The following is a 14,513-nucleotide window of genomic DNA, read 5'->3' as shown; positions in this document are numbered from 1 at the left end:
CTCTGTGCCCTTTAGATATGTCACTAAAATGACATTAAATGAATAAAAAGGGCATAAATTTATGAGGGCAAGAGAAACGGAGAAAAAGGCAACAGAAAACAAGACAGGTGAATGTTTTCGTAAAGGTGGTAAGCAAACGAAGAATGACCGACTTAGCGGATGAGAGAAAACTGAAAGCTGAGGGCCAGCAGGAGGGAAGCTGACCCTTAACCAATAGATTGGCCCCACAGGATCCTGAAACACCGACCTGGGAATCTCTCAAAGGAAATAAACACCGCAAAGGTCCTCTTTTCTTGTTGTGAAGCCCACCACTGCACACACCACGTTTCTCATTCAGTTTCATACCTCTACCTTAAATATAAACCAGCGGTCCGACCACCAGATATTTGAGGAAATACAGACATCAATACAAACATAAAAAGAGTTCCAAGAAAACAAAGAATACAAACATCAGATAAGAGCTTCAAAAATGATCATGAACATCCTTAGGAGCAGCATAAAGAACCGGATGCTCTTAAACAACATGAACTCGAAAAAAGGAGAAAGAAGTGAAAAAATAAATTATTAGACAAGAAGAAAGAGTTCTTAGAAATTCAACATATAGAAGCTGAAAAAAATTAAAACCAATAGAAAGGGTAGAAACTAAATCAAGAATATCTCCTAGGAACTAGAATAAAGAGAAAAACTGGCAGATAATAAGAAAGCAAATATTAAAATACCAGGGCATCAATCTCAACGGAGCTGACTAGCAGTAGTTCCAGGAAAAAAAAAAGAAAAAGTAAAGAGGGGGAAAAAGAAATGAAAATTTCTTTTTAAAAATTACTGGAAAATCCTGAAACTTTAGACATGAGTCTCCACATTGAAAGCGCCACTGGCTTAACTGTAAAATAAATGAGCCATGTCAGAGAATCACAGTGTAATTCCAGAACAGGGGATGGAAAAGCACCTAAGAATTTCCAAAGAGACAAAACGGATCACAGACAAAGACGTCAAATCCAAAACGTCACTGAACATCTCTCTCAACAGCAATTCTGGGAAGTCAGACGATAATGCCTTCAAAGTGCAGAGCATAAAGCCTTCGCAACCTGGAATTACTGGTCGAGAGAAACTATCCATCAAGCGTGGGGGCAGACCAACAGCATTTTCAGTCATTCTAGGACTCAGAAACCTGCCTCCTCCACAGTATTTTCGGGAAGCAGCGAAATGAAGGAGTGAAACAGAAAAGACTACCGGGCGGTGGCAAGAGACGCGAAGTCTGATCCCGCGGAAGAGCAGCTAAGCCTAAGAATGAATTGTACAAACTCCCGGAGAGCAGCCAGCCTCGACGAGAGCGGACCGAGGCCGTGGAGGGAGGCGCTGGGACGGGGGTCACAACAAGCCTGCGGACGGCCTCACGGGGGGGGGGCCTCGGAAAACCCAGGCAGGAATGCGCCAAGTCTTTGACACTTGGGAGAAAATCTGCAAGTCAGAAGTTAGTGCTGCTAATCTCAATGTTCATATTCAAATTACTCCACTCTTTTAACCCGAGGAGTTAGATGGCTGTTCTATTTTCTGCGATATCTGTCACTTACAGAAACCCCTCCAAATCTCACAGAGTACCAATACTGCCTTTAAATTATCAACTCAATATTATGCAAAAAGTTACCACATCGTATTTTCTATACTCACTGTAACTCAATGAAATAATTTTCATGGAGGATGACCTGCCAAGACACACTAGAGTTCCTTGGGTAGAGTACAATTTCTTCCATCTGCAGTCATTTTACACACACATTTCAAATTTTACTGGCCTGAAGAGATTACTATTTCAAGAAAATTACAATGTACTGTATAGTGCAGACCTGTATGTTCAGATAAGACTTAATCTGCTCAAGGAACACGCTGGTCTGTTTCCACCCTGCTCTCAAGAATCTTAAGAAAGAGCAAGACTTACTGATTTTAGGGGTTGCATGTCTACTTGTTAATCCTTACATTGTCATTTTCACCTTAAATCATCTGAGAACTTGTTTAAGCTTCCTTCCTTGTCCACAATAAAAATAAGATATGTAACAAACATCGCATAACTGTAACTTATTACCAAGTGAGAGAATCTTCTTTTTCTACATCAAATGTCCTGGTTTTCTCATCTTTACATGATGACTGTTCTTTGCTCATCTTCCCCTTTCAGTTTCTTTCCAAATCATGAAAATGAACTGGAATCCAACGTTTCACTAAGAAGCTAACTTATACAAAGAAAGACAGTGCATTTGTAAGATTATGTATCTGTTTTTAAAAAATGAAGCAGAGTTAATCAATAATTGATTAACATTAGTTGATTTTTCGAAATTTAACAATGCTAGGTGTTTTGGTATCTTTTCGTGGTTACTATTATTTCTGAGCATCTCCAAGAATACACCCACGGCACTGCACCTGAGACCAGGCCACGCTTTTCTCCATACGGAGTACGCGGGATGTTCTGTTCCTTCCGCACATGACTCTACTGCAGTTAGATCACTGCTGGACACTGTGACGCTCTGTAACCTCCTCTAATATGACTTTGTCTACAAATCAGACCAACACAGTTTTTTCTAAAAACCAATACCATGAGGCTTACACCCGTGGGCTATTTCTCAGTCATGTCTAAGCCTCCACGATGCTTCGCTATTTCTGTTTGGGCAGCAAGACTTACCGGTCAGTTCTATGCCCATCTGGGGGGTGGAGAGTAGAATCGAAGAGTCAGAGATTCCACGTGTTAAAATAGTTAGAAGTACAGAAAAGAAACCGTAGGACACTAACTATATGCATGAAAACACGCCAGGTACTTTCCATGTGTTTTCTCATTTAATCCTTATGATAATGCTGGGATGCATCTTTGACGAAACTAAGGTAAAGCAACGTACCCAGGGTCACAAAGTTACCAAGCGGCAAGCCTGAGGTGAGAACCCTGGTCAACCTAACCCAGCAACAAATGCTCCCTCAGGGGTCTACCGCAGACAGCCCACCACCCGGGGCAGGCAAGCATTTCCATAACGTCTAGTCTTGGAATAAACACTGTCCAATGCCCGGACATTTTTAGGCAGCTACATAAACTGTGACAAAATTCATTCCGGTTTAATCTTAAATCAGCTTACTTATAATTTCTATCTACTGACGTCAATTCTATCTTCGAAAATTTGTTTGTTTAATGCTCAGAGCATTCTCTTTATTTAAATTATATTTTACTCATATGGTCAGATTTCTCAGCAGAGAAATTTGTTTAACTTAATTCTTTCATTTAACATACTGGTGATTGCCTCCAAGTGCAGATTTTAGTACTGCTTCTGAGTTCATCGCCATGGATAAAAATTTTGAGAAGGACACGGCCTGCAACATGGTACAAGATCACTCTCCAAATAACAAATCTATCAACAATCTAAGTATATTTCAATCAGTAAGAAGACTCATCAATGCACTACCTGTTGTCTCGCCAACATTCTTCTCTCTGTGTAACTTGTTCACAAGAGATGATGGCCCAGACTCTCCAGCTTCCACAATGGCGCTGCCCGACACACCAAGTGCCGTCACCGTAAGGAACTGAGTTTACTTACACAGTGTGCCCTTTATGAGCATGTCCTGCTTCCTAGTGATGACTAGCTCCTTTTTAAGAGTACACACCATTCATTCAGGTTTTTTTTTTTAATAAAAACATCACTTGCATCGAAGTAGAACTGCTCTGTAACCTAGTCAGGCTCCCAGGTGTGTCAAGGAAGCAGGGACGCTTTCCGTTACAGAGAAGCACCACCACCTACAGCGGAAGGCGCGGCCCAGCTCGTGCACAGGGCGCCCGGCCCACAGTCACATTTCGTTCGGGCAGGACACCATCGTGGTTGTTTAACTGAGTATGTGGCCAACTTCTAAATTAGATAATTCACTTAAAAATCTGGATTTCTTGCTCCTCTTAAAAGTCAAAAGAACTGGCAATCCTAGCCACACTTTTTTTTTACTTTGTAACAAACACCTAGAGCTATGAAGTAGCTTCTGCTTTCGGATGTGTCACGTGCTATTTACTTAGATCACCATATTCACCCCAACTTCCCATTGTCAGCCACCCACTCTGCTTATCTCATTGGAGTCCCTTATCTGGTCCCTATGGGTAACTGAATCACAACCCTCATATGGAGCAACTATTCAACAGGAAGTTCTGCTCACAAGAAAATGGTCCAGGGTACAGAAAGGAGTCAGTAATTCAAATAGCTTAACAAGATTGCATTGCAAACTTTAAAGACAAAATGTGTGGCAAAAAAAAAAAAACACACACACACACATATAATAAATATTATAAATTATATAAGTTTACATTGCTCAGATAAGAAATATTCTCATGTTTTTATTTCTGTGGTTTCTTCGATAATTTTCAAACAATGTATGTTCAAAGCAATTAATTTCTAACTAATGTATAAGCTCCTGAACTGATTATCATTGACTTAAAATAGTTTCCACTAGGTTTTACAGTCCCAAAGGCATTCAAAATCTGTTTTCTTACAACCAACCACAAAAATCTTAGAAAGTTTTAAAAAATGTGTTCAACGTATAACGACTGAATAAGATATGTTACTTGAATTTTATAAAACTGAAAATGTAATTTTTTAACAAAGGACTCCTGTGATTCTTGTAGTCTTGTGAACATATATAAATGTGAAATAATATATTAAGACCAATTTAAAAAAAAAAAAAAGGCAGGAGATTCTTCAAAGTTTAGTTATAAGATTATTTCCTTAACTTCTTGTAAAGACATAAAGCAAAAGACAGATGTGTACGTGAAGTCACGAGTCCGTTTAGCGGCAGTAAGACTTCTCCCACACTTGGGCTCCCACTACAGAGCTGACAAAACTTTTACATTCCAAAGTCAAAGGTTAAATAAAGGAAAGGAAATGTTTTCTGTCAAACAGCCAGGTGACCACTAACAGTCTAAGTGAGCAGCAGGAACCTAGCGCGTAGCAATCAAATAAAACTGAGGAGACTGCCTTTCCGGAGAGAAACGTCTCACGTCTAGAGGCTGTTATTCTGTCTGGAAAATTGACACAAAATGTGTAAAATTGAAACATTCTGCTGCTAAGGGATTTGCCTCAAGGAAGAGTGTGAAAGCCTCCAGTTTGGCCTGAGTTACGGGCGGGGGTGGGGGCGGGGGGACTACAAAGCCCGACACCGATCTGTCTTCCTTGGGGGGGGCCTTTCATTCTGAACCCTTGGCGACAATTTTACAGTTGTAAAACTGTGTTAATCAAATTGGGAAAAACGTGATTTCTTGCATTTTTGCTGGCATACAAAAGCAATTCTAAATACCAACAATGACACAATTTCAATTAGTGATGTCAGGATATTTTGGAAATCTTGTTTAACTAGGTATGTCATAGAAAGAGCTAAAGTATACAATGGTGGCTGAAAAATCAAAATTAAATATAAACTTTTACAGTAAATAGACCTGAACTGTAATACTTCTCCGGAAAAGTGAACAAGACAAATATGAATTAAATAAACTTACTTTCATAACTTAGAACAGCATAAACCCAGGAGAAAACAGAACACATTTTTAATAGAACTGTGTGCAAATTTTCTAGCTTAGAACTCTCAAGGTAAATCTAACTTACTTTCCAGTCTTACAACAGCACCGTCCAGGATGAAAACCAGCTTTAAAGCACTATGTGCAGATCTTCTAGCTCAGGATTCTAAGACTTAGCTTTATTAATACTGCATATAAATCACTTAGCAGAGTACTTGGCTTATAGCAAACAAACACTAAATGATGTTATGTTAATTTACTGTCAGTATTATCATTGTCACCTCTTTCTCTGCTGTTCAAGAAATCCAACACACAGGGTTAATTTTTGCTTCCTTAACGAAAATTCACTACCAATTTTTATTTGATTTTACTTTGTATTAAAAAATGTTAAACATCCTTAAGTGTATTTCATTTTCAGTATGATTACTCTTTAAGTAAAATATTTTAGACTGTCCAATATCAACAAAAACTCAAAAGACATTTCTGTTTTTCTTTTAAAATTCAGATTATTAAAATATAAATTCAAACAATAGAGGGAACAAATGAAAAGATTTTTTATGAAGATGTATCTGATCACAATAGCAAGAAGTATTAAGTGTTTAACAGGAGATGAGAAAGACAACAGGAGAAATTATTAATTTCTATCTAAGAATCTTGAATATTTGATACTGAAAAATGACCCCTGAATAATCAATCCAGTATTATCTCACAAAGGAATACCTAAAAATGTAGTACGTTTCAACTTAAATGTACTAATTTTATGCAAAAGACAGCTCAGCTTCAAGAACAAAGTACTAAATTTTTTCACGTTTGAAAGGCATAATATAGTCCAGGGAAAGATACAAGTAACTAATTTTAAAAACTATAATCAGAAAGAACATCATCTTTGTGTTAAATTTCAACCTTTAAGAAAAAAACAAAGTGAAACGACCAATTGTCAGATTAAGCGTGTGCACAAATCCTCAGCACTTACAGGGGACAGATAACGCATAAGCCATTGCAGGGTTTTCAGTTTATAAACTGCTTTATATGTACTCATTCATTTTACAAATTGTGAATAAAGACCACAGTTAACTATTTAGTTTGCTACCCAATAGAAAGATGTATCAATGTATCTTAAGAAATCATGGAAATTAGATTAGAATGAAATACCAAAATTTAAGTAATGTTTATGTTACAAATATAAGTGCCTTTATTTTCTTTTTTAAACTTCTCAGCATCTATTTTTCTGTAGTAAAATATATTAGTTTTGTTATCAGAAAAGCATCATTTAAGACATATATTTCCATGTCTTGCTTACTCAAGTATTTTGTCATTCTTCTTAACAAATTTTATCCCTATTAATGCTAAGAATCTTAGAATTTAGGACTTAGAAATAAGGCTGAATTCTAAAAGGACCAGGACACTCCTGCAACACTGACTGCAGACATCACTCCAAAGCTTTGGCCAGCCGCCAGGAAACACCCACAGGGCGAGCACGGGTGATGTCTCCTAAAGCCCCTGGAAGCATCAGAGCCTGGAATTTTCTTTAAAAAACTGCCCTTTAAATAAAAAGATCTGATTGCCTCAACCAATCCTATGAATAGTTCATTAGATAACTCTACCTTCCTTCCCCACACCCTCCTAAATTCTAGGTCTTGGTTTTATATGAAACTAAAGAAATTTATTCTACTATATCTCAAGGATACAATGAAATTAAATGAGAGAAATGTCGCTGGAAGAACAAAAATAGCAAGAGAGAAAATGCAGGTGTAGCATCGTTTCTCCCACCACCTCACAAAGCATTTCCACCATGTTGAACACTGTTAAAGCTACAGAAAAACACCACTATCTGACTCCAAGACGGGGGGGGGGGGGGGGGGGGTGTCATCTCACCAGCAATTTTTTTTTTTCTCTTTCAAAGATCATTTTTTTGCATTGTCATTCCAGGTTTCAAGGTTGAAAAATGAAAACAACCGTTGCCTTTCCATTCTTAATTCTGCTGCCCCACAATGATCAGCTGTCTGCCTCTGGAGTGCTGACACTGAAAAACACACGTAGTGTCTTACCTGACAAAGGATGATCTGGCTAAATCCCCACTAATATCCAATATGCTATTTACAGTCCTCACATCTGAGAATTTTAGAGCAGGGAAAAACTGATTTAAACTACTTTTCCTCACTGCAAAAATAGATGAATGTTGAAGTGTGTAAAGTAAAAGAATTAGCACTCTGTCCCTCTAGACTTTTTTACAAGTATATGCAATCATATATTAATATATAAATCTTTGTTATTAACTACTGTAAATTATTACTTTAAAACTTTTTATCATTTCATAATGTATCATAAACACTTCTCCAAGTTAGTGTCTGTACATGTGTATAATTTTTCCTAAAAGCGAAATAATATTCCATGGTACTATTCATTAATTAATTCATTTATTTATTCAACAAATATCTGTTAAGAGTTCATTATGTGTCAGGCACTACTGTAGGAACTGGGAATACAATACACTAGTGGACAAAACAGACAACATTCTGGAGGGGAGGAGGCACAAAGTGGAGACTGGAGAATGTACCATAACGTAACTAATCAACTCCTACTGACAGACATTTATGTCCAATATTTCGCTGTTATAAACCATGCTGTAATAAATGACTCTGCTCACACTTTACTGCTCACCATTGAGAACATTCCTAAGATTTAGGTTCCTAGAACTGGAATTAACTGACAAGGAGCATGAGATTTTAAAAATCTGATAGATAATTATAAATTTCCCCTCAAAGGGTCATGTCATTTTATAGAGCTACAAACAGCACATAAAGCTTCTATTTCCTCTCATGCTTATTTTTTTGAGTCATTTCTGCCAACGTTAACGTGCTCATTTCTTTTACCGTCAGTAAGGCTGAGCATCACGCACAGGAGTGCACGCTGCTCACACTTCCTCTGTGAAGATGTCATTCAGAGGCTTCACTTCTTTTCCTAATCAGTTGTTTTCCTTTCCCTTATTCACCCGTAGGTGCTTATTATATACTGAGTTGATTAGCTCTCTGTTACAGTGGTTGTAAATATATTCTTACTAGTTTATTATTGGTATTTAAAATTTCCTTATTGTATCTGCCAACAAACAAACGTTTCATCATTATGTAGTCGAAGATGCCAAACTTTTTGGCTTTAGGATTCAATGTTAGGCATGAAAAGGCTCTCACAGCTACAGTAGCTTTTAAGAATCAACATTTTCTTCTAGTACATTTAGAGTCTCAGCTTTCCTTTCAACACTTACAAGGTTACATGTAAAGTGGTGAAGGCTTGGTATGGTCCACGGACAAACCAGGACCCAGATGGCCATGATTCCTTTCACTACAGCACTTACAGTGATTGGTCAAAATTATTTTCGCAGACATACACTGACTACACCTTAAAATAGGTATTTATCTATCCATAACAACTTTCTGAATAAGTTGCTAAATTGCGCTAAATTGTTTAATTCTCTAGTTCTTTAATTTACTGACTATTCTCTAAATTGGCTATTCTCAAAGAAAACCTTAGCATACACCTTTTCCAGGATAAAGACTGAGATACCCCATTAACATCCGAGATGGCAGCCTTTTTGTAACTTTCTAGGAAAAAATAAGCTGTAGGATAGTATCTTCTCAATTTAAGATTCTCCTCCACAATTTTTTCATAAACCTTTGATATCTACTATTTCTTATCCACCAGAAAGCACTGTCAAATGACAAAAATAAAAGCAATATTTCTTTCTTAAAAAAGATTAAAAAGCCAATAATGCTGATTGTGAAAGGTTTCCTTTATTGGCACAGATGATTTTACTTTTTCTTTTATTATATTTAAATGATAGAACTATTTTCTGTAAGTAAAACTATTCTTAATTCGGAGTACCACAACATCCAAGTATTCTCGCACATGCACAAGTTAGACAATCACAGATAAAAACATCCTGATTATCGTCAGTGCTTCAGAACCTGTTTCCCACAGATCAGTAACAGCTGGCTTGGAGATGCGGCCACTGCACTCATCCTTCAATCACCTAACTAACAGCTATAGTCCATATTTTGTGTAAATACTCCAAGGTAATAATGCCTTTCCTAAATTTAAACAGAAATTTCTAAGAACACTTATTCTACAAGCATACTCAGAGGGGCTGTTGTGGAGATTTAATAACTATTTGCTGATTAACAGGCTCAGTGTATTCAAAGTATCTTAATAGCTCAAAGAGAACGGTCCAGAGGCTCTAGTTACGAGAATTAGGAAGTCACTCTGGAGACAGTGAGGTAAACTGTAAAACACAAAGTCAAGTATTACAGAAAAATCACAACTATAACGTACTCGCAAAGGGGTCAGCGAAAGAATACTGTAATGAGAGGAAAAGAGACCCAGCGAGCCGGGCACACGCGTGCGCGGACAGCGGTGGGGGAGGGGGAGAAGCGCGCTGACGGCTGGAGTCCCGGCGATGTGCAGACAAGAGCTCATCGGACTAGTCTTCAAACTTTTCTGTAAATTTAATTTTTTTAATGAAAAGATTTTAAAAACCATAGAGGAAAACGAGAAAGCACACGCAGCTCTGGTCTTTCTGCTAGGGCAAGCTCGTCTTGGGCAGAGTGCATCGGGTCACGCTGCCCTTCAAACTGCAGCTTTTGAACTTCCAGAGTGAAACACGGAGACCAAAGGAGACCTCCCGACCCACTTTCCACACTGTCCCCCCCCAACCCCACGCGACCCACTGACTTCCAAGCAGAACCAGCCTACAGCTTGAAGCATAACGCAGGCAAAACAGAAGAGCTAAATCTAGTGGTTCCAGATGAAAACGCCGTGTCTAAAGAAAGAGAGGCATTACTTTTGAATAAAGGTTGAAAAACATTTTCCAACTCTAACACATATTCTGAGTAAATTTATAACTTAACCCTCAAAGGATAGGAATGTAGCTAAACAGCAAAGGAACAGAGTAGGTATCAATTTTATACCAAATTTTTCTGGCAATGTTTTGATTACTACATTTAAGGTTATTTATTTTTCTATCAACATTTCTATAGAATCTAGCTTGACCAATAATCCATATTATAATCACAGTACAGCCTGGCTTTTATGGGACACGTCTGTGTCTCTGGGGCATCAGGATGTACTAAAGGGAAGTTAACCTTCAAGACCCTCCCTTCTCAGCATCAGCAACTCAAACCCAAGGCTCACAGACAGAGGCACACTCTCAGCCCCTTACATCACAGGACCACGTGAGTGATGGAGGCGGACAGGTAGGACCTGGAGACCAGCTAACCGCCTGCAGCTCAGCAACAGCCCCGCCGCCGCTGAGCGCGAGCCCCGCACCAGCGCGCGCTCCCGCTTAGCCAAAGGAGCGAGAAACATGAACTTCACACAAAATTTCAGTAGAATTTATAAGGTTAGAAACATCTTCTAAAATTTTTAAAACACCATGTGGCCAAATAAAACTCCTCTAAACACTTGTGCCCAGAATCACCAGTTTGCAACCTTTGCCTTAAACCAACAATTCACTTTCAAACGTCCAAGCTCTAGGTCAGTGAGAGAAAAGAGGACGTATTAATTTAATTGAATTTTTGCATCCTGTTTAATATGTGAAAACATGTTATTTGAACTCATATCTTAATTTTTCAAAATTAAAGCCACACAACTAATTTTTAAAAATTTTCTTTGAAGACAAATGCTGCTGTTACTGGTAAGTCTTTTAACCTAATTGCTATATAGAAAGTAAATAAAATTATTTTTCAACCTAGTTGGATTTAGAGAAAACAAATAAAAAGTACATAAGCATATTTTTAAGCACCCCAAACATAACAAAGCACAAAAGAGACACAGCTAATCTGCTGTGCACCCACCTGCCTTCTGCTACCGACACTCACCTGAGGATGCATAAGCAAATCTTGCCTCCTGACGTGAGTCGGCAGAATCCAAATCTCTGCTTACTTTCAATGTCTGTCAGTACAAAGGTAAAGTGCTGTCCAACTTGATTCTGAGACACTCTGAAACACAGGAATATTATAAAACTTAAAGCCATGTGTGAGCATTTCCTTAAAGAAAAGCTAAAGCAAGAATACATTTGTACGTGGCATTGTTTTCACCTTTCCAATCTGTTGGTTCTAAAGCTAGAGCTGTTGGTTCTAAAGCTAGAGCTGTGCTCTAAGACTCAAATGAGCGTGTAACATGTAAACCAATTCACGAATCAAGTCCCCAAGTGAGTTGTAACACCTTGTGGGCTGAGCAATTCAGGATATGCCAACCCCTTACTAGGGAATCATAAGGTATCTCACTGCAACTTTTCACGTGCTTAAAAATACTTATCAAATAGTCCATACATTCTGAAAACACTACTAACAGAAGCGTGGAAGTGGGGAGCTAGACCCGCCAACCACGTCTGCTCCCCTGGCTCCAAGGATGCTGGGCGGCCCATCAGCTGCTTCAGAACCTCCCAGAGCCACCGCCAGCTCTAACTGCTTCTTCTGCTGACTTTGTCACCCGCAAAGTCCCCTGCAGATAACTACTAGCGTTTTTTTTAGCATCCCTTCTAGGGCTACCTGTGTACTGACAATAGTTTCCAAGTACAAAGTAAGAATACAAATTTCTACAGAAAAGCTGACTACAAAGAGCTTTAGCTAATTCTGAACTTAGAATCACACTGTCTTCACACGTGTCACACTGCCACGTAAGGTGCAGTAAAAGTCATTACACCAAACCTTCATTCCTATTTAAAATACACAAACACATTTCCTGTTACTGCTATAATCCTGCCCCTAGACAATGATAACGGAACATCTGCTTCTTTCTGCCAAAATAAAATTTCCATGACACCTAAATTTTGGCTTTGAAACAGCCACAGAAATTAAGTAAAAGGAAATAAGTTATTTACTTCCTAGTGCGCCAACACTACAAATCATTTTCAATTGTCAGAAAATATTGCATTTCAAGTGCTGAACATTTAACAAATACACTTTCATGGTGACAGTTTTTTTTTTTAATTTTAACAAACTTCACGAACAGCCTCTAGTGCCCAGTGCACACAATATCCTTCCACAGCTTTCCTTCCTTTATTCTGTCTTTGCTATTAATTTGGAAGCTGCAAGTTTAGCAACAAGCACAAACGATTTCCTGGTGAAGAGGTAAAAACAACGGGTGCCAGCCAGCCCATCGACCAAACGGCTTTATCTTTAATATTGTAAAATTTTAGATTTTTACCAATCTTTACTTTAAGTAAAATATTTTCCTAATTTTTCTTTTGAAATCCCCTCATAGCACACTCTTAAAAAAACCGATAATAGGGTGTGAACAGCACATGAAAAACAATAAATGATCTGTTACTGTGCTCCCAGGGCTATACATTCTGTGACATTTCCACTACACACAGGTATTACTCTATTCATTCAGTATTTGTTCAGTAAAATACAAACATAATGAGATTTTCAAAACTGCTAGGTAAGAGGGTTTCTCTGCAGCCTTGCACAATATTGCACTCTTTCTATAAAGCTATTCTTGGGAGACAAGTAGCTGTGAGGTTTACAATATCACACAGATGGTCTTTTCAACTCGGGTGAAGTGAGACAGAAACCAGGACGTATACATCTCATTTTAAAAGGCACAATCCTGAGGCCCTGATAAAGGACATATTAGTATTTTCTTTTTCTGCTAGTGCTTACAACGTGTCCCTGAAGGACAAAGGGAAGAAATGGAACCGTAAGGCGTCCCCTAACTGGCCGCAGGGGGAAAAACAAGACACAATGATTTTAAAGGCTCCTTCGTTCCAAATACTATTTCATTTGGAACCTCTAGTCTTTTTAGTTAGAAGCAGTGAAATAAAAGTCCATTGCATTTTATAAAGAAACCGCATGTAACGATCTCCGCGCGCTCACTGGACGGACTGGGGCTGTTCCACACGACGACTTACTGTACCTTTCAACGTCAACGGGGAAGCAGAACTTTGACACAGTCTGCAGTACCTCCTGCAAATGTAAATCAAAAAAAAAAAAAAAAAAGCTTTAGAATATTTTTAAAGATGCAGTTAAAACTTTCTTGAGACATATTTTAGGGGGAAAGAAAGTTTGTTTTTTTCTTAAGAAAAGTAGCCCAGGTTCCTAGACGAAAATAATTGATTATTAAAAAGGAATTAAGTGTGTGCTTTGGCAGATTGCACTGACAATGGCGCGGAAGCCCCAGGAGGGAAGGCCTGGCCTGAAGGGTATTAACACCCCTGCCGTCCCCGCTGGGACTCCCTTCAACAAGGCCATATGGATTTTACAAGAAGCACCGCACCATATGGGGAGGCTGGGTCTGCTACTGCCTGTTCCACGGACCAGCCACAGGGACTTCTGACAGATCCTGGCTCAAAAATATAAATGTTGTTTCAATTAAAATGCAGGCAGAGAAAAGGGAATGAAGTTGGCAGCAGGGCGCATCGCTGAGATGTATACCAGCTCCACGCGCCCCACAGTAAACGGGCTCAAAATAAAAGGATTTTCTATAGCTAGACAAACGTTTCCATGTTGCACTCCTGGTAAATTCAACAGCAGTCACATGAAGTTTTATCTCAGATAACACTCTTAAAGACATGTGGATCTGAAAACAAGCCTTTCATGCAAAACAACATAGCTCCTAGTCCGTGCACTTTTATTTAAGAATTGCCTAATATGAAAATCAATGTTTTAATTAAGCATAGAAAATAATCTTACTGACTTTGAAACCTGCAGTGATGTCACAGTCATTACACAATAATTTTAGAAATCACATGCATTAACCAGTATAACAAAATGCAAACACACATCAGCCATTGGGCAAAAAATAGAAAAAGATCTATTTCGTTCATACGAAAGACAACTTAAAATCAACTCCTACTGGAAAGTTAAACTTGAGAACTGAAGATGCCGTCATACAAGTTCAAAGTCAGGTGATTTTATGAGACAAAGCAGAGATGTATGAGGATGTTTCATATTAAAAAGAAAAAAAGAGCAACTATCTTGATGCAGTAGGACCCCCAGAA

At 38.4% G+C, this 14,513-nt stretch overlaps 1 protein-coding gene across 4 annotated transcripts in view; it reads right to left on the bottom strand.

Moving 5' to 3' along the window:
- DENND1B (DENN domain containing 1B) overlaps positions 1 to 14,513 on the bottom strand; it is a 213,106-nt gene that overhangs the window by 112,168 nt on the left and 86,425 nt on the right. For all 4 annotated transcript variants that reach the window (XM_045517634.2, XM_010956286.3, XM_010956287.3 and 1 more), the window contains exons 4-5: positions 13,430 to 13,479; positions 11,389 to 11,508 (exon numbers count right to left, since the gene is read on the bottom strand). In XM_045517634.2, coding sequence (XP_045373590.2) covers positions 11,389 to 11,508; positions 13,430 to 13,479 — 170 coding nt within the window. The remainder of the gene's footprint in view (positions 1 to 11,388; positions 11,509 to 13,429; positions 13,480 to 14,513) is intronic.

This window comes from Camelus bactrianus, chromosome 23, assembly GCF_048773025.1.
Source record: "Camelus bactrianus isolate YW-2024 breed Bactrian camel chromosome 23, ASM4877302v1, whole genome shotgun sequence".
Classification (NCBI taxonomy): domain Eukaryota; kingdom Metazoa; phylum Chordata; class Mammalia; order Artiodactyla; family Camelidae; genus Camelus; species Camelus bactrianus.
Note: the sequence above shows the minus strand (reverse complement) of the source record. Positions and strands in the feature narration are given on the sequence as shown.